The 26,060-nt window shown below is 34.3% G+C and overlaps 3 protein-coding genes across 10 annotated transcripts; 2 read left to right on the top strand and 1 right to left on the bottom strand.

The window, feature by feature from the left end:
- The first annotated feature begins 262 nt into the window (after positions 1–262).
- LOC132626223 (uncharacterized) lies at positions 263–12,339 on the top strand. 8 transcript variants are annotated; one of them, XM_060341016.1, is made up of 13 exons: positions 263–757; positions 3,684–3,779; positions 3,849–4,081; positions 4,467–7,693; positions 8,312–8,710; positions 8,805–8,918; positions 9,063–9,188; positions 9,281–9,424; positions 9,940–10,523; positions 10,620–10,767; positions 11,182–11,480; positions 11,583–11,813; positions 11,916–12,339. In XM_060341016.1, exons 4-9 carry the CDS (start codon positions 7,661–7,663, stop codon positions 10,099–10,101), a joined length of 978 nt encoding a protein of 325 aa, XP_060196999.1. In that variant the 5' UTR covers positions 263–757; positions 3,684–3,779; positions 3,849–4,081; positions 4,467–7,660; the 3' UTR covers positions 10,102–10,523; positions 10,620–10,767; positions 11,182–11,480; positions 11,583–11,813; positions 11,916–12,339. The 8 variants fall into 8 exon arrangements, with proteins under 8 accessions (XP_060196999.1, XP_060197000.1, XP_060196997.1 ...); XM_060341017.1 differs by having other exon boundaries at positions 3,707–3,779; XM_060341014.1 differs by having other exon boundaries at positions 3,724–3,779.
- A 550-nt stretch (positions 12,340–12,889) lies between these two features.
- On the bottom strand, positions 12,890–15,544 carry LOC132628373 (uncharacterized). Its single transcript, XM_060344157.1, has 4 exons — positions 14,943–15,544; positions 14,287–14,840; positions 13,505–14,115; positions 12,890–13,336 (listed from the first exon to the last, which is right to left on the bottom strand). Exons 1-4 carry the CDS (start codon positions 15,542–15,544, stop codon positions 12,890–12,892), a joined length of 2,214 nt encoding a protein of 737 aa, XP_060200140.1.
- Positions 15,545–17,528: 1,984 nt separating this feature from the next.
- Positions 17,529–25,482, top strand: LOC132626224 (uncharacterized protein At2g33490). Its single transcript, XM_060341022.1, has 10 exons — positions 17,529–17,849; positions 19,004–19,076; positions 20,153–20,227; positions 20,831–20,892; positions 20,977–21,045; positions 21,781–21,809; positions 21,889–22,096; positions 22,423–22,680; positions 23,495–23,548; positions 24,191–25,482. Exons 1-10 carry the CDS (start codon positions 17,745–17,747, stop codon positions 25,094–25,096), a joined length of 1,839 nt encoding a protein of 612 aa, XP_060197005.1. The 5' UTR covers positions 17,529–17,744; the 3' UTR covers positions 25,097–25,482.
- Positions 25,483–26,060: the final 578 nt, after the last annotated feature.

Here is a 26,060-nt window from a genome sequence, read left to right on the forward strand (position 1 = left end):
AAAATATATTTTTCTTCTAATTTAGGTTTTAATAAATAAGCTAGTGATTTTCCATTTTTCTTAGCTTAATTTTATCTTAGTTTAGTTATTTAAAGTTCTTTTTTATATATATTAAAAAAAAAAGGGAAAGGAAAGAAAATTACTAACCTAATACTAACCTGCAAACCCAAAAACCAATTCCCCGAACCCCTACAAATTCTCAGAAAAACAAAATACTCCCTCTTCCTCACGTCCTCTCTCCCCACTTTTTTTCTAACTACCTTCAAATCCCATCCCTTATCCGCTCACGTTTTTTTTTCTCTCTCTTAACAAATCCTTATCCCAAAACCAATCCTCCCAATTCTTTTAAACCCCTCACCCTTTTAAACTCTCCCCAAACATTATCCTCTAACCTTCCACTCCCACACGTCCCTTTAATTATGCAGAACACCCACACACATACACTATAAATAAGGCAACACAACACACAAGAACGGAGAAAAAGAAGAACAACAGAAGCAGTAGAAAAAAAACACATCAGAAGCAGTAAAAAAAAACAGTAAGCAAAGAGAGCTAAATACAAAGTAAAAAAAAATACGTTGAGAGCAAAGAGAGAGAAAAAAAATACCAATTTCGAAAAGGTTTGGTTTGAATGCTAAGTTGGAGTTCGAGGTTTCTGCTCATGATTTTGCGTTTGTGGACCAGAAAGTTAGCGCTGTTAACTTTGGAAATCGTTAGAGTATAGCCGTTTTCTTGTTGCTAATTAATCTACGCAAAGGTAACAATCCATCTTCCTTGTATGATTAAATATCATGATTATATGAGACCTTATTCCATTGTTATGAAGTTGTTAATATTTCATATGTGTCTAACTGGTTATTATTCTTTGACTTTATATTATGAATCACGTTCAAATTTTTGCATCCTTAAATTAAGGGTAAGATTGATGAAACGTGTAATTGTTAATTTACAAATAAAGGTGCAACGTTTGGCTTTAATAGCATAAAAAGTTGTACTTTGATTACGTGTTATCTACTTTTAAAAAACTTATGATTACTTCAAGTGTTCAAATGGATTTTTCATTTCTTTGGTTAATCTGTTTTGCCATGTTATATAATGCTTATTGGTTTAAACGTTTTTTTTTTGGTACTTAATTAACTATGTTTTTTTTTATACGCAAATGTGTTGACACTTAAAAGAAGTCCAGCCCTTTAAATTAGTTGAAGACTTGTCACGATACATGAAATTTCTATGAAAACAAAGTTTGAGAAGGAAAGTAATGTCGTAGGACTTTTCAAGCTTCAGCAAACTTTATTGTTTTCAAGTTAAAAGGTTTCCACTTGAGTAGTATGATTTGCACTTTTATACGCTAACACCAAATCTGCAGTACCACAAGTATTAATATTTATAGGTGTTAGTTGTTTTTTTTTTTTTAAATCGGAAAAAAAAAACAGAGAGAACAACAACAAAAGAACAATTTCAGTAAAAAAAGAAGAAGAGTATTTTAGCAAAATAGCTTTAAAAACTTGAGTTTGGTTCTTATTTGAATTTTGACTTTCCCGTCAACGAGCAGATTCACGATTTATAAAGGAACTTCCACATTTAAGTTTTTTTTGTTCTTTGTTTTGATTGAAGTAAATTTGTGTATATGGATAATTTTATTTATAAATTAAATGGTGTAGTATTTTAGCTCATGCTATAATGCTGATGATGTTTTGCTATTTTTTTAAAATGATTCAAAATTGATTCTTGGAGGTATTTGGTTGTCTTAGATAGTTTTTCTCTTTGATGTTAGATAAGCATGCCATTAAAATGTTCATCTTGATTTACAGTCCTTTGATTTAGTCGTATACTGATACAAATAATTTTAAATCGGTATCTTCGCTTTGAGCCGTACATTTTTAGGGAAATCGTATCCTTGTGTGAATGTGTTATATATGTGTTTCATTTTTATGATGAAAGGTGTAAGTATTAGCAGTGAGTATCCAATGATAGTTAGTAGCATATTTGATATGGATTTACACTCATAGTTCTATCTTGTTTTAATATTTCCAAGTTATTTGTAAATATGTTCATTATTCAAGTTTTGCATGTGAACGATTTTATTCTGAGTTGAAGGCATACAAGTGATTTTTATTTTTAAGAAAAATTTGAGATGTAGTTGACAGCCTATTCCTGCTAAGGTATAAAAGTTTATAGTTAATTATTTTAAGTGGTAATTATGTTAATGGTCCATTTTAAGACCCAATTAAATAAGTTAGAGATGACCGAGATGAGATGCGAATTATTTCAATCCTGTTGTCCCATAAAATAATAAAAGGAAAAGAGCGAAAGGAATATATATGAGGGAGTGAGGCATGGCCGAAAATATAAGTCATTATGTTCAAAGCGAACAATTGGGCAAACTAGAATTAAGGCAAGCATGATTTTATCCAAGATTGTTTTAAGCCTAACATTAGTCGGTAAAAGCGACCGTGCTAGAACCACGGGACTTGGGGAATGCCTAATACCTTCTCCCCGGTCAACAGAATTCCTTACCCGGACTTTTGTTTTCGCAGACCAAAAATAAAGAGTCATTTCCTTTTGATTAGGGATTCAATAAGGTGACTTGGAACACCAAAACTCAATTCCAAGTGGCGACTCTGTAATAAATAAATAATCCTTTCTCAAAATGTCACTTTAATTGGAAAAACCCTTTTTAAATAAAAACAAATCAAATTTATTTTTATTTTTTAAGAAAAAAAAAGGGGTGTGACAAGGGCAAAACCCTAACAGTATTTGACTAAGCTAAAGGACAGCCTGGTTTACTAAGCTTTCGCTTTACGCGGAGTTTAGGAAAGGGCCGGATCACAAGGGTCTACTGTACACAACCTTATATTGCATTTCCGCACGAAGCTGAAGTAGTTGATTAAGCATTTAGAGAAAAAATAAACGCTTCTTAGTAATAAAAAAAGTTGTTTTTCATAAGCTAAAAAAGTAACTTTTCTCCAAAAATACTTTGGAACTTTTTGTCAAACACAAATTTCTATTATAATATTGAAAAAAGTGTCTTTCAAATTGATTAGCCAAACACAAGCATCCTGTATTTGGGGCACTCTAATCCTTAATGTAAGGTCATCCTATCCAACTTTCAGACATTAAAATACGTTTCAAGCGTAGATAACTATAATATAAACTGTTATTATTTAAAATATTTTTTTTGAAAAAAATACTTCTGACGACATTTAAAATAGTAAAATTACTTGGTGTAACTACCCCTAAGACTTATTTATGGATAATATCTAACATTTTTTATATTTATGATCCATAAATATATTTTTCAAATTTTACACTTCATAGCTACCCCACTTTTTTTATTAAATAACCGTACAACACCATATCCCTGTTTAAACGCATAGTTCCCAAATATACTCTATCTCTCTCCCTAAATACACGTAATTAACTCCCAATTCCCCCCATTTCTTCCATAATTTAAATCAGTTTCTTTCACTTCTTTAATTATCAATTCCGTTTTTCACTCTCACATAACTCCACATTATTTTTACAGTTTCTAAGTAAAACATTTACCAAAAATGGGTAAGTTTTTTTTTTCGGTTTTGATTTTGTATACTGTATTTCAGTATATTTTTTGGCAAGATGCATGTTGTTTGCTGTTTTTTTATTTTTTGTAAAATTCTCTGTTGCTTTAATTTCATCATTCTCAGATATACAAATCATCCATTCGTAGTGTTGTTTTTCCTCAAGATTCACAGATTCGATTTCAATGGCTGAAATTGGCTCTCCGAGCACGAGAACTCGAGGTATAGAAAATATAATAGATGGTCCTAGTTTCTCTTTGGGATTTACTCAATAAGAAAACCCCATTGCAGGAGGGTCATCTTATGCTGAGACGCGTAGCAAAAAAAATTATCCAAGAAGGACGAAACAACATCATGATTCTCATGATGATAAAGAAGCAAAGAGGAAACAGTCAGCACCAGATAAAAAAGTTTCTCAAGTGCCGCTACAGAAGAAGAGAAAGGTTACCAAGACTGTTCCTGGAGGCAAGGGCAAAAAAGTAGTTCGGAAAAAACCTTCAATTGATGTAAAAGACGATGGAGAGGTATTTTTCCCCTTTTCATGAATGTATTTCAATTCACCAGATCTATATTTCCCATATATTTGTGTGTATTTTTTTTTCGTATTTCCTTTGGTTTTGAATTATTTATGTGTTTTTCAATTTGTTATATACATTTTATCATCTGGTAGTTATGTTTTTGAGTTTTGTTATATTTTTATTTTTAATCTGGGTTGGACATTCTATCAGTATAATTGTTCATTATATTTCAATGTATTTCAGTGAATGTCAAAAATACAACATGTTTGTTATAGATTTTAAGACTTTAGCAATTGTTTTTCTTTGTAGTTGTGATTTCTTGTTTTTAAATTTTTGTATCTTAGCTTCGTAGGGAAAATTGACTGTGTTTTACATATGTCATTTGGTCCAGGATTCTAGATTCTTGGTCACGAAGCAGCCTATTGTGGCCCCATCTATGCAAAGATACACGAACGTCAATGTAATTAGTGACATTAAGGGTAAACTAAAGGGGGCTGGTCAGATGGACAAGTTTGCAGATTCTGTTTTTGGGAAATATCTCAGAATGCAGCATATGGATGTACAAGCACAGTTGTTCAGGTGCTTCATGGTTAAGGAGCTTAAGGGAAGTACATACGAGTGCTTTACATTTGAAATAAATGGAAAAGTATTGCGTTTTAGCATTAGAGAATTTGCACTAATCACTGGATTGAATTGTGTCTCCGACGCAAATGAGTTTGTATACGATAAGACGGAAAAAAATAGGCTTATGGATGATTATTTGGGTGGAACATCTGATCACATCAAAAGTGGGCAGCTGATTGAGTGTTTCAACAATACAGATTGGGAGGACAAAGGCGAGGACGCAGTCAAGATGGCCATATTGTATTTTATAAATACATTCGTATTCTGCGGTGAGCCTGTTCGATCGAACATACCTAGGATACATTTTGACGTTGTAGAGGCTGGGAGATATGTTGATTATCCTTGGGGCAAATATGTCACGACCCGACTCGGGGCCGCGACGAGCACCCGGTGCTAACCCACCCGAGCACCCTCTTAGCTTACTCTTACACTTACATCTAGGTGAGCCGCATAATTATACATGCATTTTCCATTCATTCGTCAACTAGTCCCATATGGAAAACCGCACATTTATATCATCAATATACATGGGCCAACGTGGCCGACAAAATGATATACAAAACATAGGCCGACAAGGCCAAACACATCTACCCACACACACACATGTCTACGAGCCTCTAAGAGTATAACATATCACATTAGCGGGACAGGACCCCACTATGCCCATAATTATATACACAAAAGAATGAGTACCCAAAAGATATGGCTCCGAAGGAAATGGAGCTCTCTATGTAATCTCCGAATAGGCAGCTAAGGATCAAGTCTGTCTCCCTGTGCACCTGCGGGCATGACGCAGCGTCCACAAACAAAATGACGTCAGTACGAAGAATGTACTGAGTATGTAAAGCATGATCAACATCAATATCGAAGCATAATAGATATCATATGAAGATAGCATAGGAGGGGAGACAGTAATATCATCATCATCATGTCGCTTACTTGCATACATCGTCGTTCGTATCCCATAATAATACTCGTACCATACTTGTGCTCATATTCGTATACATGTCCTTATTCGTACTCTTATACATAGTCTTATCACATTCATATTCATATTATATACATATCCATACACTTATATACATACATAGCGTACCCGACCATAAGGTTCGGTGTTTCATACGTACTTGGCCAACCAAGGCTCAATGTTATTTCTACCTGGCCCTACCAAGGCTTCAGGGTTATCCGTACCATCTGCAGACGTGCGCGCGCGTTTCGTAATCGTATACATACTTCATACATATTCATATACATATATTCTACCCGGCGTTATAAGCTCGGGGTTCATTATAGCCCTTCATAGGCACATATAAGTATAATAGCCCGTAGACACCTTTTGCATCATTTTTGATATCATTATCATTACTATTCTCATTGTTATCGTTACATCTACATTATGGACTTACTCGTCATACGAGGAACATAGTATAATCATAGTACATATCAAGGGTCGTGAGCTTATGAGCTCGGAATGTCAACCATGTGAAGACAACATACTCATATGGAGGAATTAGGAATTTGGCCAAGAACCATGCCTTATGAAAGAAGGGTTAGCCTTACATACCTTTCCGTCGAACTATTCTACACTTGCACGTTCCCTTCCAATGCTAGCGTTTATACCTTCATTAATATCATAACAATGGCCATTAGTCATTCACATTATCCACATTATCTAGATTCCTCAATTTGCCTCTAATTCACCCACATTCATGATTATAACACCCATCTTCGTCCATTCGTCTAAAGTGTTTAGTTCATGATCTTAATACCATTTATAACACATTCATATCACAACACAACAACATTCATAACTCAATTCAAACTATTTCTCAAAATGTCACTATTCAACATTCATGACCTAGTTGACCACATTTTCTACAATACATGTATTTTAATTCTCCAATACCTTAAACATATTGTAAAAATCATGAATCTTACCTTAGAAGTTGTAGGAACAAGCTTTGGTTGATAATACTCTTCTTTGAGCAAAACCCTAGTTTTTCTCCATTTGGATTTCTTGACTTGGATGATCCTTGATGATTCCCTTATCCTTGATTCACTTGTCTTAATGTTATTGATGGCTTATAATCCTTGAAAACTCATATAATAAATGTAGAGAGAAGTTCTAGAGAGAAGTGGTGTAATGTTGTAATGAAATAAAATAAGTCTTGATCCTCATATTTAATGAATTGGAAAATCTGTGCTGGGTGAACAGTGGTCGTCCATGGAGGTTTACAGACCGTATTCCACTATACGGCTCGTCCTCCATGGGCGTATTTAGCCATTTCCAGAACCAGAAGCTGGGCTTCCTTCATGGTGGTTTACGACCATGGTTTACGGGCCGTAAATCACTTTACGGTCCGTCCACCAGGTCGTTTTTTAACCATTTCCTCAGCTGGCAGAAAGTTGAAGTTTGGCATGCCAGTTTACGACCTGGCAGTTTACGGACCGTATACCAGTTTACGGTCCGTATTTGCACTTTACGACCACTGGCAGAAAGCTGAAGCTTTTGCATGGCAGTTTACGACTGCCAGTTTACGGACCGTATTGCACTTTACGGTCCGTATTTTGCAATATACGACCACTGGGCAGTTTTGCCAACTTTCAATTTTTCTCATTTCTCGACTTTTCATTCTAATCATCCACATCCCTTTTCATACATTTCCCATGAAACATTATACACTCGCACTCCTCGCACACATCATTAGTTCATTTACTTGCGTACCAACGGGAAATTTTCCGAGGTGTAACAAAAGAGTCCTTCAAAGAGTTGGTTACAAGCATCAGTCAGAAATATGCTGACTTCAAGCAATATTATAGGATTCACGGAATGCCAATTGCCATGCAAGTTTGGCTATATGAATCTTGTTCAAAAGTCCCATCCAATATTGCAATTAAATCGGAGAATTTAATTCCAAGAATCTTGAATTGGCAGACTGTTGAAGAAAGACCGATGCTTTGATGGAAGGCATGTTTAGAGATGACATACACCCGGTAAATTTTACACATGCATTCCTTTTTTTTTTCTAACTGTATTTGAATCAAAGTTTATTCATTTGCATCCCATTGTATATCACTTTTATTTTTCCATATATATTTATTGTATTTCAGTATATTTCTCACTCTATTTTACTGTAATGTAGATCATCACTTTTTATCGGGGGTAATCATATGTATTTCACTATATGTTTCATCGACTCAGTCCTCTATATCACTGTTTTTCTCATTATAGCCCCCAAATATCGTAAATGTTTCCATATGTTTTTTTTGAAACCATTATATGTATCTATTCATTCAATTTCTTTTGATGTACCTAATGTATATCACTTGTATTTTCCATATATATTTATTGTATTTCAGTATATTTCTCACTCTATTTTACTGTAATGTAGATCATCACTTTTTCAGGGGGGTAATCATATGTATTTCACTATATTTTTCATCGACTCAGTCCTCTATATCACTGCTTTTCTCATTATAGCCCCCAAATATCATAAATGTTTCCATATATTTTGTTGACGCCATTATATGTATCCATACAAATATATTTCATTCAATTTCTTTTTATGTACTTAATGTATATCTCACTGTTTCTAATTTTTTTATTCACAGATTTGTACTTTTGATGATGTTGTTCCAACCACTGCTGAGTTGGAACGACTTAATTTGCCTCATGTTGTTTCACAAGCTATCTCCAACCCAACAGACGGAGTTGAAGTTGCCGAAGGCAACGAGATGGTTAATGATGACTATGATGACTTCAGTACCACACCACCACATAATGTAAGGGGTAAACAGCAACAGCGGTCTGCCGTATCTGATTCACCGCCTCATAAGAAAAGCAGACAGGTTTCAGTTACAGATTCTACTGTTAGGAAACAACCAGCCCGGAACGAACCACTCACAACATCGAAGGACACTTCGACATCAAGGCATCGTGATGTCCAAACAGCCACCAAAACTGATGAGGTGAAACTGCTCAGACAAGAGTTTCAAGCTTTTAAGAAAGATGTAAGTGTTTTGTCCTCCTTTTTTTTTTTGTAATATATTTGCTTTGTTAAGGGTTTTGAAAATTTTGACGTATTGTTCTGTCAAAAACACGTAGGTATCTGCTCAGTTTACTGATCTTAACAAGTCCATGGATGATATTCGCAAGTGCATCGATGACAATTTCAAAAAGATTGTTGAGGCAATAAAGGGAAATCAAACCTCAGAAAAGGTAAATCCAAAATAAAATTGATTTTATTCACAAAATACAGATTTTGAATGAAAACTGTTCCCATACTTTTACGAATAACATATATATATATATATATATATATATATATATATATATATATATATATATATATATATTTCCAAGGCTGTCGATAGTGAAGCTCCGGTAAATCAATATGAGGTTGGCATACAATACTCGCATGAATTCAATCAAGAACAACATTATGCCAAAGAGACATCAACCGTTAAAGATGGTATTGATGAAAATAAGGTAAAAACTACCCTTTAACAATATGTACTTTTTGTAATTTGTTTTGTTATACATATAGGAACTGATAATAATATATATTATTGGAAAAAAAGATGAAGGTTGCAGGCACAATGTTAACTGGCGATGTTTCTGGTGTTGGAATGTGCCGAAGTATACAAAGTGGGGATACTTTAAAGGCTTCAACTGAAGAGATTCAAGGTAGCGGTGAAACACTCCCGAAGCCAACACAACCACAGGTACCTAAGAACAAAATTTGCTTTTTTTTCTTTTCACAATCCCAATTTTGGTTCTGTAAAAGGATGTGGTACACATATGTTTACTTGTATTCACATAACAAGTTTAGTATATCGCACTGTATTTCTAACTCTAATTTGTACATTTCACTGTATTTCTATTCTTTTTTAGTATATTTGACGATATATTTCACTATATCTCTAATTGTTCTTACTATATTTCAGTGTATATTTCACTTGTCACAACCTTTTTTTGTATTCTACAGAATTTCACTGTAACTTTTTTTAGTATATTTCACTGCATCTCTAACACTTTCTAGTGTATTTCACTATATTTCTAACTCGAGTTTGTATACTTTAAATTATATTTCACTGTTTTCTAACTCATTCTTGTATTCCAGTGTATTTACTGTGCACTGAACACTACACTGATTTTTTTATTGTATATCCCGGTGATGTTTTTAATTCATTTTGAATTTGTATTTTGTTGTTTCACTGAATGTTTTTAACTGGTATAGGGTGAGGCAATCATGGTGCATACACATGTGCCGGTTCCGGCTGTGCAACAAGGTGGGCTAAATGATAATGCAGAATTTAGTGCATCAGAGCAAATGGTAGCAGAGTTGCTAATACAGTGTCCTCTTGCCACTGTGATTCCACTTGGTCCCCCTACAATATAAGTCAATGATCAAACTGATCCCTACATATTTAAGACCCCTCAGAGCAGCAAAGTTGAGAACGTTGTACCAAATTCTCAATGGTTAATTCCTGATGATCAATTACCCAGCCAACTTGGAGTACAACCAACAACGGGGCAAGGTTCAACTGCTGAAGTAGCACAACCTTCAATCGAAAATACTGAACGCCGAATGATTGTCCACCCAAGCATTGTGCGAGATAGGAAACCCAGCAAATACACTGTGTCCCCTTTCATGCCAAATTACAGCTCAACAGGATCTTCTGTAAGGTCTTCTGTCCCTATCAAATTTGAAAAGAAGCACCCCTTTGTAGAACATCCAATCAATGCCCCTGTGGACACGGCGTATTTTCAAGAATCTGAAAATTGGCTAAAGAAGGATCTGTTGTTAAGGAATGATAAAAAGTAAGTTTTTTCAAGATTAAGTTTCTTTAAAAATATGAAAATGTTTTTTATATAAGATTTCTAATCATATGTTTCTTTTTGTCTGTTGATATATAGAAGAGATAAGGAAAACCACTATAGAAAAAGCAAGGAATTAGTGGATCCTGAAGCCGCCGATATGTCACTCAAGTTAGGTGTCACACTTGTTAAAGACAAAAACTAGTTCTACTTGTTATCAATGGAAGGAAAACTTTGGAATGATGAGGTTCATTTTTTTTTTTTTTACAGAATTTCTTTTTTCCATTCGCATGTTTCAATGTTTATTTTACAATGTATTTCGTTAAATCTTCCTAATTTTCACTGTTTTTTCTTCATGTATTTCACTGTCTCTATCATATATTTTCAATGTATTCTACAGATCGACTTCACTGATTTCTCACCCTTTCATTTTACTGTGTTTTTCAAAATGTGTATTTCAATGAATCTTATCCTATATTTCACTATATTTACCATATTTACCTTTCGTATTGTTTTTTTTTTAATAACATTCTGTTATATTTCTACTGTTATATGCTTCTGTTTTTTTCAGTAGTTTTATCTGTATTTTTTTTAATATATTTCAGTGTATTTTAATGAAGTATCAACTGAGATTACTGACTGCCCCTATATTTATTTGCAGCATCTTGATGTTATTTTTTATTACCTCCGTAAGAAAGGCAAATATGAAGATAACAACACATATAAATATACCACCGTCAGCTGTATACTACATACCATAATCACCGAGATTTACCATGCTTGGAAAAATCCGGAATCATCCACAAGTGTTGCTAGCAAGTAATTTGATGCATGTGAGTACATAAACGGGTACAGGTTGATGGGTAATATACCATGGCATACAGTTGACAACGTATTAATCCCTGCCAATGTGAAAGAGGAAAATCACTGGATTTTAGTGGTAATATCATTCATTGACAGGTGTGTATTTGTTATTAAACATACGCTATAGAAATAATGAAATACACTTCTATAATGTATCTTTTTGTTGTTTTCTTATATTTGTTTTTGAGTTTTGCGCAGATGTCTGTATGTGTACGACTCATATCGAGCTGCAGGGCATGATGCCGTCGTTAGGAGAGAAGTGAACATGCTGGCTGCCCTTGTGCTACATCATCTACAAATGTCCGGTTTTTATGAAAAGAAGAAGGATATAGATTTTCAGAATCACCCCGCTTACAAAAACAGAGCACTAAATGACGATTTTGATGTCCTTAATGTGGACGATCTACCACAACAACCCCCTGGAAGCATGTATGTTTTTTTTTTTAATCTTTGAAATACAGATTCTATAACATTGTTCTTCTTCTAAAATTTTACTAAAGCACGAATAAATTTTTGTTCATTTGGTTTCAGGGATTGTGGTGTATATGTGGCAGCTTTTGCTGAATTCTTGAGCTCGGCTGAAGGCATTCCAGTCAATATTGATTCAAAGTTTCACCGTCAGAGATATGGTGCACTTCTTTGAGACTACGCTTGGGGAAAGGCAAACCAGAATGCAGAAAGTGATAACGAGTAACCAGCAAGACCAGTCAGGCCTATAGTTGATTACGATGCAGTGAATATAGTAGATGACGTAGAGTAAATGTTGGGGTAGATTAGATGTTGTTTAGTTCAAGACATTTTTTCATGTGTTTTTGATGTGGAACATTAGTGTTTGGGTCAGTTAATATTACTTTTAGACAATATCTTTTTCTTTCAGAATACAACGAGTATGGTGTTGTCTTTTGTTTAGTGTTCTCGGATGTTATTAAATACACTCGTATTCTGTCTGCAGTCATTTCGTGTTTGCTTGTTATAAGTACGCAATACATTTCCTTATTCATTGTATATCTGGTAAACTTCTTTTTTTTGGAAAACTAGAAATGCAACAACCAAGTCATATATATTGCAATACAAGTCAACTGGTTCATAAGTTCATGTGTGTTCTTTAAAATGTATTCCCCAACATTGACACTATATTGAAATACAAGGAAATAAATTGAAATACAGAGAAATACAAAGAAATATAAAAAAGTTATAAAACTCCAGAATGCTTTCCCTTTGTATTATAATTCGGCCAATTTGTTCGGTATGAATCAAATGTAGTCCCACAACAATAATTGCACATATAAAGTCATTTTTTGAGGCACAAGTATTGACCAATGTATTTCAATTTTATTTCATTGTAATTTTATATTGAACATATCAGTTCAATTCTATAACATAACACCAGTGAAATACATCACAGAAAAGAAAAAATGAATTCAAGATGGAATACATTTGATTCTTTTTTTTAAACATCATCGGACAACTGTCCTAGAAATAAAACACAAATGAAGACTAGACATTTATTTCTTCTTCTTAAGTGGCTCATTACCACACGAACGCCTGTTATGACCAAGACGTCCACATGTACTACAAGCATTCCTATGTTTACCAATCATCAGCTCCATTAATGGCTTATCCCTCTTCTTTTTTGGCCTACCAGGAGGTCGCTTGTATCTCGGTGGAAGAACAACCTCCTCCAATATGTGTGTTGGAACATTCCACTCACTCTCGTCGGGAAGTGGATCAATCGGCACATCATACGTATTCACCACTGTATTTGGCTTGAATAATTCTGAGCAATATGCATCAGCAGTTAGATTTTTACTTTTTAATACAACCCAGGCATGTGAACATGGTATTTTGTCCATTTGAAACATCCTGCAACTGCAAGTTTTCCTCTTCAAATCAATTATGAAACGCTGCGGTCCATCATTAACCGTATAAACATATTCAGTTGATGCTTCAACCTAAGAAACATGCACATTCAACAACAAAAATACATTGCATGTCAGTTTCCATAAACTTAAAAAAAAAAACTTAAGGCAGTTAGCTAAATACAACAAAATATAGAAAAATATAGAGAAGTATACCCTAAGATATAAACAAACTAGTTTTATCATCAAGAAAAAACTTACCCTCATGCGTAACGATTTATACTCGTTCATTGAGAGCATATCTTGGTATCGTCTCGAAAGTGTTGAGAATGTGTATGTACCATTTTTCCTATTTGTGCAATTCCATCTCCCAAACATCTTCCTAACTTCTTCAAGGAAATCAAATACAGACAACTCTCTTGCCGCTACTAGTTTTCCATTAATACATTCCGCTATATTCGAAGTCATCGTCCAACCTCTGTTAACAGGTGAATATAGCCGAGACCATTTCTCCCTTCCAACATCATCCAAATATTCCTTTACCCGTATATCAACATTCTCGATCTTTTCCATCAGTTTATCGAACTCATCCTGCGTGTATGCTTTGGCAAGTGAATAAAACACATGACTCAATACTTCATCATTCGACTTGTATTTCTTAGTCACATTTTTCCACAAATGCCATATGCAGGCCAAATGAGGAACAGTAGGATACACCCGATACACCGCTTTGATTATGCTTTCGTGTCTGTCAGATACGACACACATGTTATCTCTAATACCATAAGCTTGCTTGAACTGCTCAAAGAACCAAGTCCAGGACTTATCATTTTCCGAATCTATCAAACCATATGCCAGTGGTAGAATATTACCTGTATATACATTTGCATTTTAAAAGTTAATCCATAAACTGTGTATTTTTATTAGTCTATATTTTAAGTCTAGATAAGAGTAATGTAATCTATATTTCACAGTATATTTCGGTTTATACAATGTATTTTCAGTTTATATTATTGAAATTAAACACACAGGAATACACATACCTGCACCATCCAAAGTACTTGCGGATACAAATGTACCATTATACGTGCTTTTAAGGTGTGCACCATCCATTACTACTATTGGTCTACAACACTCGAATTCCTTTATGTATGCTTTGAGTGCAACAAAGAAATACAGGAACTCATTTTCACATGATTTATGCATTTTAACATGTGATCCAGAATATGTTTTATCTAGGATATAGACATATGCCGACAATTTATTGTATGAAGCAGCAGGATCCCCCCTCAAATCATTCATAGCTTTTTCTCTAGCTCTCCAGGCCAGCATGTAAGAAACATCTACGTCGAATTCATTTTTTACGTCGTCCATTATATCCCCAGGGCTGACTTTCCTCTTGTGGTTCGCTATTTTCGGCTTAACAACCGATTCCCCAATAAACCAACTTGTTGCTTGCCTCTGTGAATATACCTTGTCCTTCAAAGGGCATGTATGTTCGTCATGGAAATACCTAACTCTGAACAGTTCAGATTTTTCGACACTTGACGCTCGTAATTTCCATTCACATGCAGGCGACATACATACGACTGTATAGCTACAAAATAAAACATAGATTAGTATGAAGTTATTCTCAGTAACGAGCAGTTTGTAATGCATTTATTATCTCCCGTAAAGTTAGAATATGGAAAGCACATACCTTATAGCATTTGATCTCTCAGTTTTGATATTGAATCGTTCTCGAATAGCATAATTCGCCATTACAAGTTTCAATGTATCCTTATCCTTGTAAATTTGATCTACAAAAATTTCCTTCTGTTCTGCGTTGGAAATAATCAATTTGTTGTCCTTATATAAAAATACAATAGCCTTTCCACAATTTGACAGATATTCATTAGAATCATACATATCCATATCCTCCAAATTATCATCGTATCCAAGTTGAAGCACATCGTCTCTAAAAACACACTCACCAGTTGCAATCTCCTCAACATCATTATCTGTAATACTAACGCACAATGGATACATCCCCAAAACACTTTTTTCCCTCTTAAGCTCAACATACACCCTAACTCCCATATCGTTGTGTATTTCCATTGGTTGAGTATCCCCCTCAACAACATATTTTATTGAGATTTTGTTTCTGCAACTAACCAGACTAAGTTGAGTTGAAATCGTAGCAACCAGTTCATCGTATTTGCAATAATCACTGAATACAACTGTATCTATTTTGTAGTTAACATAACAGTTTTGATCGTTCCAAAAACCAGAATGTCGGATCAAAGCGGTTACGCTGGCCATTTATATCATTACAAATAGAGCGATACGTTGTAATATGATCTTCCTACTGCTCTCCACTAGAACAACGTATCTCCAATCAGATTGTTGAAAAATTTAATAAACGAAAGGGATTTTGCTGTATTTGCGCAAAGCAGATTGTTGAAAACAAAAAAATTAAAAGAAAGGAACTTTTGCTATTTTTTGGAAAAGATAAGATGCTGATTTTGTTTTTTGAATTCAAAAAGTATTTGAATGGAGTTAATTTAATTGACAGACGTTAGCTGTAATGGAACCTCATGAGGTTTGCATGAATCATGGAACCATTAATTCAAATCACCATTTAATTTGGAAAAAATTCTTATTGCCATAAATATAGCCGTTTTTTACTCAACAGCCGATCTATATATCAATGTATTTCACTATATTTCAGCCAGCCGAGATTCATCTGAAATATATCAAAAATCAGCTACGAAAAGTAAATATTCAACTTATAGCTATAACTTGTAAGAGGCTACTAAAAGGTAGCTATTTGTGTAAATTTTACTTTAAAATAAGCAAAAATTTGAAAACCCGACCAAAAACGCCATTAATTTCCGTCCATATTATTGTGCCTACAACACATTTATTAGTCATTAATTACCGAATAGTCAAGCCCTTTAACTAAGCTGTCTTTGAAAAGTTCCTTGAATTTCTCGACCTCGCACCATATTTCATTTCCTGGAAAAAGTTTGACTGGTCAAGGCTTTATATAATTTTTTATTTAAATAAAAAGAATACGAGTAAAAGGAAAACCTTAAGAAACTACTTGGAGACCAAACTCATTAATGGACCCTTGACCTTGAAAAATCAAGTCCAACTTTTCATCAATCGTACATAAATGATCATTATACTCTTCATTTTATGAATTTTCCTAATTTGTCGCAAAAATGACATATTTGTATCCATTAGAATAAGATAATTTGTTATCTTGTTTGACATGACTGGTTAAACTCTATTTGATACTCTCAATCATTTAATTTTACGTGTCTTTTTGATAGAATACTGAATCTTAAAGAGACTTTCGAATCTTGTAATCTTAAACATTTCAGTTAAAAATGTGTAATGTATCAGAATACCCCTTCAATCTTGTGAGCTTAAACACTAACATGTAAAATATTAAAACTAAAAAGTTACTACATATAAAACATAATATCTTTTATAAATGAATTAAAAAAGAAAGTAAGATACATTAATTGAAATCGAGAGGTTATAAAAAATGAGCTTTTAGAAGGACAAAGAAATTAGAAATGATGCGACTATGTGAGACTCTTACCATCTTTCTTGTAAATATTAATATAATTTTAATAACTTGCTCATATTTTATCTGTCCTAAGTTATGTGGTACGCTTTCAATTTTTTTTGCTCGTAATTAATAATTAACATACACTTTTCTTTTTAATCTATCTAAAAGATATGTTACCTTAATACATTTAAGAATAATTATAATTTTATAACTCGTATTTTATTCATAAATGAGATGATTGATAGAGATACAAATATAAAATTTATTTTAGACTATACATTTCAAAAGTTTACATTTCTTGTAAATATTGTTCTCAAACAAATACAACAAAAAATTCAGAGTAATTTCAACAGTGGAATAAAGTGCATACAAACTTAAACCTACTTCATGAAGGCAGAGAAACCGTTTCCGAAAGGTCCTCAACTCAAATGCAGCAACTCAAAATAGTCATAAAAGAAAATATGACAGTGAAGAAAACATGAAACTAATTAGGAAAACAGTACAAATAAATTATTCATGCTCAAACGAATAATTTCAGATAAATTAGGACAGAGGAGTATTTTTTTAATTTATATGTCAAAAAGTCTAAATTCCATGCTTAGTTAATTAATATCACCATCATATAAAATAAAAAAAAAGGAGAAAACGATATTCAAAAAAATTCCAAACCGCTTTGACGTAAACCACAAAAAACCAGTAAACATACAAAAAAGTCCTTCACGTTGATTTTGACCAAAAAATTGTGACACGCTTCTCTTTCTTTCTCTCTTAAATCTCTCTTGTTGTGTCTGTCACATTAGGTTTATTTCCCAAAACAACAACAACAGCAACAAATTCATTAAATTTCCAGTATAATATCATTCAACACGACTTTCCCTTTTTTTTTTGTACATGTTTATATTTATTTCTGTGTATCAAAATTAGAGCAAAAAAAATAAAATGAAGACATCCTTGAAGAAATTGAGAGGATTGGCTACACTTAGACATGAAAGAAAAGAAAGAAGGCTACGTCAACCATCTGATGAGCTTGCTATGGCTACTCAGGTTTTTTTTTTTTTTTTTTTTTTTTTTTTTAAATTTATTTATTTTTTCAAGATTTGGTTAATTAATCCCGGATGCAATTTTTTTTAGGAAAATGAAATTTAATTGAATTAAAATAGACAACCCCAATTAGTTTTCTTGAATAGAAATGAATGAATGTGGAGGATTTAGGATTTTTAATATATGGGTTGTAAATTATTTGTACATATTAAATGAAAATGTTATCACAGATATAGGGTTCGAGCCAAAGTTACTGAGTTTGAATTGATTTTTTTGCTTAGTGGGTTGTGAATAGATTATTTGTACATATTAGATGAAAATTGTAATAGTAATAAAGGGTTTTGAGCCAAAGTTATTAGGTTCTGCCGAACTTGTATATACTACACTGGCTTCGCCCCAACTAGTTTGGGAGTGAGTTGTAGTTGATTGATTGATTGGTTGTTTGTTGGTCAGAGTGTTGATTAATTGGGGAACCTGCAGTGGCTACCCTTACGGTGCGCACAGGGTAAACCCCGCTCCTGTGCAGTAGCCCGCAAACCACACAGGAGAGATAACCCGCACTAGGCAAGCCCCGTATGTCGAGTTCGACCCAGAAGGCAAATTTCCTGATGTCATAGAGAAGGGGTTTCGAACCTGAGACCTCCATTATGAAAGTCCCATGCTCAACCAACTGAACCACCCTTGCGGGTGAAATGTTCCCTTTTTATTGCATTGTTGTAATTAATCTTGAGCACTGGTGTTGCGGGAAAAGCGTTTTCATTGTAGTGATCTGAGGTGTGTGAACTTGGGGCATGTATAGGTCCTATACTCGTAGGTAGGCCCCAAGAAGTAGTGAATCGATGTTCATCATCGTGCTGCAATATTGTGAATTGTTTTAGTGGACACTATACGGAAATGCTGTTTGTTTTAGACAATGCCGGGATGTAAATGAAATTTTCATTCTCTACCACTTGGGGTCTCCTTCAAGAATTAACTATGAGCATATGATTTCTTAATCCGCTGTTCTAATCTTCACCTAATTTATGTATAGACGAGAGTTCCTTATAAGAAATCTTCACTCAATTTATCTATAGATGTATAGATGAGAGTTGTGAGAATTACTTTATCGATTTTCTGGTTAAACTTTGGTCTTTGACAGTTGCTTTCACTTCTTCTAGGATATGGAAGAAATGAAAGATTGCTACGATAGGTTACTTTCTGCAGCAGCTGCAACTGCAAATGGTGCATATGGTAATTTATTGCCCTGTTCTTCCCTCCAGTTTCTGACTACTGCGTGTTGTCTTTGAAGTAACTTTACAATATGATAGTATCTGCATGTCATCTTCTTAGAGTAGCTTCAACTTGCAAATGCTTTTATGAATATTTCCATATATTCTATTAAAATCGAGAATCCCTGAGGGCCAGTTGGCACATTGATCGAAACTCGGTGTGTAACAGGCCCGCCCCTATGCCCTTCTCCACTTAAATACTAGGTTGTTGTCTATGACAGGGTGAATATTTCCATCTTTTCTACCTTAACTTTGTGAAATCAGGAGAAATTTTGAGAATAATTCATGGCCTAGAAGCATACGTATTCCTAACTACTTTTCACTTTTTAAAATGATCCTGATAATAGTGGGCGCTATAAACATAAAACATTGGAGCAGAGACCTATGTTTCATTTTACATCTGTAATGGGTTCAAGCATTTAGCTCCAGTGGAACACATTGGTGACATTATGTTCCTTCTCGGGGCTCCTTGAAGTGCTATTGCAACTCATGCAGCCAAATTAGAAAATAGTTATTCCTTAACAAGGTTACTTATCAAAACAAAATAAATGGAGTTATTAGTTAACATAGGCTTTTTAATGAATCAAATAGGGAAGCAAAAGTATTACCTACCAAATTAAAGCCTAACTAAACGCTGTTTTATCCATCAAACTATCTAATTTCTAGTCTTGCTTGCTTGAACTTTTCAAAAATGGAATAATTTGCTTACTGTACATGCAAGCTTGAACTTAAATTTTATTCTTTGATCTGTCAAAAGAAAACAAATTAGCTTAAGAAGCTCTGTTTCTGCGTACTTCAATCAATTATCACATTAACATTTTAATGTGTAATACAGTTTGAACAATAAACAATGACGTACTGGTTAAATATAATCTCCATATTTATTGTACATTAGCATGCCATGCAGATGCAGATGTGTTTCTTGTTAATTAGCAGGGTTTATTCCTCCGCTTTCATCTTTGTTTCTTTCCAGTTGGATTCCTACTTTTGGAGAACTTTTTGTGTAAGTTGTATTTAATTGTGATAGTCTATTTTCAGAATTTTCCGAATCGCTGCGAGAAATGGGCGATTGTCTTCTTGAGAAAACGGCATTGAATGATGACGAAGAAAGCGGTGAGTGTGAAGCATTACTATGTTTAGTTGATGAATTGTGTGAGCAAGTCGAGTAATTTTCTCAGTGAGTCCGACTCAACTAAATATTTAAGTTTTTAGAGAGGGGACACTTTTATTTATTTGTTTTAGGAATGCATTTGTCGCATATGGTTCTAATTGTTTTTCTTGGGCCAAGCACATTCAAAATTTTCTTTATTATGGATTTATGGGTGTCATTGCATGCTGTGAAACCATGTTGAATTGTTAGAATCGTCTCATTTAAAGCATAACCTATTAGACAGGGGACACTTTTAATTATTTGTATTACATCTACAACATTGATAATAGTTATCGAGCAAAAGATAAAAGGACCTCAGAAGAAAAGTTCCATGATGTCCGTTCTGTTGAAGGGGTCCTCATTGCATGATCGCAGACCTGATTAGACACCGAATCAAGAGAAATAGATTATGCTAATCGTGGTTTCCTTTGTTCTTCAATCATAATGTGCACATCTTTGGATTGTTAGAACTCATTATATTTTATACTGCATTGCAATTTCTCATTATCCTTTTTTTTTTTTGGGTCAATTTTGATTGTTAATTCGAGTGGTTTCGATATGAACAGGTAAGGTGTTACTAATGCTGGGCAAATTGCAGTTTCAGCTTCAGAGACTTGTAGATAACTATGTGAGTACTAGAAGTTGAATGTAAATTATTTTCGAAGCTCTTGAAAATACCCTATTTTGATGAGTATTCATGCTCTCTTTTCAGCGCTCTCATATTATCAAGACTATTCAAGTCCCTTCAGAATCCCTTATCAATGAACTGCGCATAGTTGAGGTCAGTCATTTGGATAAAGCAACTCTAGCTATGTGTTATTTTTCCTATACTGCTATCTGCGGTTTCTAGAGCTTCAGTTCTTAAAGAAAAATAAAATAAACAAGCGAAAGTATCAAAATGATGTGGAGGTGTAACTGAATCTCTTTTGCTCCTCACCTTCTCTTTACTTGGTGTGATTGTTGACTTGTCGTAAATGATATATTATATAAAACACGTCCTCTTTTTGGAAATGCTTGATTCTGGTGGTTGCATATGAAGCCAAGGATAACTTAAATGGCTTTTTAAATCCATTGATGTCACGGTGAATGTAGAATAAGTAGGAGGAAAGATGCTTGCACTCTTGGAGATGTAATAGTGTACTAATAAATATAGCTTTTATTTTGCTCGTCTGTCTTAACGTACCTCCTTTATTGAAATTTTATTTTACTAGATTTAAAAAAAAAAAAAATAGTGTATAACTTTTGCCACTTGTAAAGTCATCTACGTTGAATTCGTGCTTACTGTAATACGAAGACCAAGGAATCTGATATTACTAAAATTGACAAGGCTAAATAGTTTGTCATTTTGTCTCCCCTTTTGGTGGTAGCTAGTAACAACTCGGATTAGGCTTCCATAAAAACATAGTTTGTGTGTTGACAATAGATATTGTTTCTTTGCTTGCATTTTTCTCATGCTTAAAAGTCCTCCATACTTTGACTGCATCAACATTTGACGTATTCTTTCTTCTTTGTGAAGGATATGAAGATGCAATGTGATTACAAGAGGTAAAAAACTGAATTATTTCTAATCATATGTGTATCTTTTCTCTATGTGAGTGTCCTCTCACTCTCTCTTCTTTTCCAGAGGAGTGTATGAGAAGATGTTGCAAAAATACAGAGATAAAGGCAGGATAAAAGGCACTAAGGGAGAAAATATTTCTTCCCACCAGCTGCAAGTAGCTTTTGAAGAATATGATGAGGGCGCTAATGTTTTTGTATTCCGTATGAAGTCCCTCAAGCAAGGACAATCCCGCAGCCTTTTAACACAGGCAGCTCGACACCATGCTGCTCAGGTACTTTTTTCCGTTGATGTTAATGAAAGGGGTAATCACATTTTTGGACTGCTCAAAAGAATAATAGCCAATAAATGTATAGGTTTTGTATATTAAGTAAATATACATATGATAAACATATTGTATACACAAAATATGCATATAATATACAAAATCAGCATATAGGTTTTGTATACTTTGGCTAGCACCCTTAATTTATTTTGACCGATGGGCCAAAAATGAAAAATGCGCTTGAAATCCCTTAAGTTTCATAGTGAACTAAAGTGTATGCTTGCGCCTTATTTAGGGTGGTTGTTCATAAGCTTTGGCTTGTTTTTTCAAATCAGCTATCTTTCTTCAAGAAAGCCCTCAAGGGACTTGAGGAGGTTGAGCCGCATGTCAAATTGGTGACGGATATGCAACATATTGATTACCACTTCCGTGGGCTTGAAGAAGATGGTGGAGATGATGCTGGCAATGATGATGATGGTGAAAACAATTCCGAGGATGACTCTGATGATGGTTCTGAATCGCTTGATGATGGTGAACTCAGTTTTGACTATGGACAGACTGACCAGGTTTATCCATCAGCCCATTCAATGGAGGTAATTTTTTTTTTCTTTCTTTTTATTCTTGGATTTATATGGAAATTCATGAAATTGTTCTTTTTTATTTGAAGAGTGATAGTTCTGAATTGTAAATGATCCGTGTACACGTCTGAGGGGGCGAAAGATAAAGTTATACCCTTGTCGATGACTGGTCAAATTAATCACCTTATCTTAAGTAATGTTGGTTTCTGTCTTGATAAATAGTAATACCCCCATCACATCTTGTTAGACCTTACTCCAATTTTGACCTTCAATAACATTCCGTTTGACCATAAATTTTTAAATTGTGTTTATATAATATTTTAGTTCAAGAAATTAGTGTTTTGAGTGATATTCATATAGTATTTGATTTTCTAAATAAGAATCCCATTTTTCTAAACAAGAATAATAAAATTCCCATAGTAGATTGAAATTAATCAAATTGACATCTTAATCCAGATTAGATTATACAAATTTGGATTGGGAAGGAGGTAGTGAGGTTGGAAACAGCCGACAATTATTCATCCTTTATTGTATCTGATTCTTGTTGCTAGCTCTCAATGATATCTTGAAATCATTTAGTGGAGAGCCTATTTTACATATAGTACTCAATTCAATTGAAATCATGCCAGGATTAAACTTCAAAACACTGATGCTTGATGCGATAAATTAAGACTATTTCTGATTCTCTACATTAGTTCGTTGTTTGTACCATCTGCTTAAATACTATCCTTTTTGAATAATTTGTTTTTCATTAGTTACTATAACAATACATGCACCAATCAATACTTTCACTGATCGAGTGGTTGTTGACAACATGATGTTTCTGCAGTTGGACAATGTGGATGTTGCAGCTCCTGAAGTTGCTTCAAAGGGTGTATCAACGGTACTATACATTATCTTCACTGACCTCCTTTAGCAGTACAAATCCATTCTTTTGATCCTTGCAATGTGTTTTATGAATTAAATCTCTTTCATCTTTATCAAAAAATGAATTGAGGCTTTTATTTGTTTTGATATAAACAAAAGATGAATTCAGTATGCAGTTTACAGTTTTGGTCCTTTAAGTTTGCCAAAAGTTAACACTTTTAGTCTCCATCAAATATTTAACAATTTGTATTTGTTAGATTTGGCAAAAATAGTGAAAAAAAGATTTAACCAAAGACATCAAGAAAGTCCCATCAAATCCATAATATGAAACATTAAAAACTGCACTAGACACTAAAAAACTATTAAAAAATACACCTCAAAAAGCTGCGGTATACTCTAGAAATAAATAAAAAATGGCAGAAGCTGCAAAATTGTACCTCCAAAAGGGAGTTCCCGCTAATTTCCTTTTTCTTAATTCCCGTCAAATCTAACACACAGAGTTTGGTAAATATTTTATGGAGACAAAGTGTTAACTTTTGACAAGCTCAAGGACCAAAACTGTTAAATACATACTTAAGGGACTATTTTGAACCTACCCTCAAACATAAGAGACTATTTTTGGCATTTTCTCTAATATTTCTTCTGTGGGGTTTTATAGGAAAATCTCAATAGGAGTCATGGTGGAAACAGTTTTTCCTTCTTCAGAGATGTCAACAGCACTAAATCAGCACCACTTTTATCTGGGAGGAAACCAGATCCTGCTGAGGGTCCCACGCGAATGACTTCGTCACTTTCAAACAAGTTTCAACCATGTGTTCTACCCACACCAGCTGAGGCAAAGATTCCAGATTCAGTAAAATTGTATAACGTAGACCCTCAAACAAGGCGAACTAGCCAGAGTACTAGCGTAGCTCATTCGTGGTATTCGTCCCCTTTGGATCAGTTCAAACATGAAAAGCTTATGTCAGGTGAGAAGTTATCTATAACACAATCAGTTCCCACAGAGAGCAAAAATAGTGCAAATCCTGGTTGGTTGCCCCCTCCATTGTCAGAAGGCCTCTCATCTGCACAGCATGATTTGTCCAATGCTAAAAAGGTCAAGAGACAAGCCTTTTCTGGTCCATTGACAGGGAAGCCATGGCCCAAAAAGCCCGTTGTTTCTTCTGGTAGTCCAATTGCCTCAACCGGATACCCTCTGCATTTCTCACTGCCTTTCTTGCATACGTCAATGCCTGAACCACCTTCATCGACCCCTAAGTTATCTTCACGTACTTCTCTCATGTCATCTCCTAAAATAAGTGAGCTACACGAACTACCTAGACCACCAGCTAAATTATCTTCTACAAGACCCTTACGTCCGGTTGCTCACTCAGGACCTTTGGTTTCAAAAGACAATGAACATAAAGCGGCAGTGTCTTTACCAACACCTCCAGCTCTTCCTCGCAGTTACTCCATACCATCCAGGGGTCAGATGGAAACAACACTCCATGTTTCTAAGCCACTAGATGATATGGTTTCACCTCCTTTAACACCAATAGCCTTGGCGAAAAACCAGCATAGCTAGTCAAATTAGAGGTGTAACTAAGAGAGCCACCAGTGATTTTCTGGCTTTTCTAAGGGTGCTTAATCCTTCTATCGGTGAAATCCAATTAGGGTGAATTGGTGAAAGGCAGCATTTTGCTAGGGTATCCTAATGTGTAGAGCAATTGAGTCTTCCATTGCTTCTGAAATATGGTGGCAGTTTTGATTTTACCATAAAGTATATCTGTTTTGCTTGTCTTCATCTTGTAACTATTTGTAGCTTTTATGAGACCACAATTAGTGGCTTAGACAGCCGTTTTTAACATCTCTTCTGTAAATATCTTACAAGTAACCTATCAAGATGGAGAAAACAGTACCAAGAAGGCAGAATGTGAAACTCTGCAAATAATACGTTTTCGTTTACTTGAAGGTAAGTTGTAATAGGTGTGGATAATTACGGTTCAACTGACATATGCTAATGACTTTTAGTGAGAGAACTGGAACATTTCAAAGTTCAAACTTACTTTTGATGCAGCTTAATGTAACATAAGTGAGCTGTTGTTCAAGCATATTGAAAATAATTAGATTGATTTAATGCTCACTTTAAAGGGGATAACAGAATTCCTTTAACAGAATTCCTCAAGAAGTAAATGCCAGAAATAGTGAAGAGATCTCTACTGAACCTTAGACCATCAGCAAAGGCAAAGGAAACAGTCAAGAAAAACAAGAAGAAAACAATTCCCTGCTGGGTTGTGACATTAGAACAAGTGGACAGCGCACCCAGAGTATAAAGCTATGTTGGACTTCACCAACTTTCCTTGTTTCCACTCACTACTGAAAACTATGTACCTTTGTTTTACAATATAAAATCAGCACTGATATTTGTAATTTAAACAATAAACAAGCAGAACAGAAACGCTGTTGTCTCATCCACACCAAAATTATCAAGAAAGAATCCTGAATGTTACAAACCATCAATATCAGATTCCTGCAAACTTTCATCACAT

This window comes from Lycium barbarum, chromosome 2, assembly GCF_019175385.1.
Source record: "Lycium barbarum isolate Lr01 chromosome 2, ASM1917538v2, whole genome shotgun sequence".
Classification (NCBI taxonomy): Eukaryota; Viridiplantae; Streptophyta; class Magnoliopsida; order Solanales; family Solanaceae; genus Lycium; species Lycium barbarum.

Bases quoted from the DNA above. Each gene is read 5' to 3' on its own strand.
- LOC132626223 (XM_060341021.1), top strand. From the start codon at position 7,661: ATGGAAGGCATGTTTAGAGATGACATACACCCG. The intron at 7,694-8,311 runs GTAAATTTTACA...TTTTATTCACAG, and splicing joins TTAGAGATGACATACACCCG to ATTTGTACTTTTGATGATGT. The intron at 9,425-9,939 runs GTACCTAAGAAC...TAACTGGTATAG, and splicing joins CGAAGCCAACACAACCACAG to GGTGAGGCAATCATGGTGCA.
- LOC132628373 (XM_060344157.1), bottom strand. From the start codon at position 15,544: ATGGCCAGCGTAACCGCTTTGATCCGACATTCTGGTTTTTGGAACGAT. The intron at 14,116-14,286 runs GTATGTGTATTC...ATGTATATACAG, and splicing joins AAGTACTTTGGATGGTGCAG to GTAATATTCTACCACTGGCA. The intron at 13,337-13,504 runs GTAAGTTTTTTC...CATGTTTCTTAG, and splicing joins ATAAATCGTTACGCATGAGG to GTTGAAGCATCAACTGAATA.
- LOC132626224 (XM_060341022.1), top strand. From the start codon at position 17,745: ATGAAGACATCCTTGAAGAAATTGAGAGGATTGGCTACACTTAGACAT. The intron at 17,850-19,003 runs GTTTTTTTTTTT...CACTTCTTCTAG, and splicing joins AGCTTGCTATGGCTACTCAG to GATATGGAAGAAATGAAAGA. The intron at 21,810-21,888 runs GTAAAAAACTGA...CTTCTTTTCCAG, and splicing joins ATGCAATGTGATTACAAGAG to AGGAGTGTATGAGAAGATGT.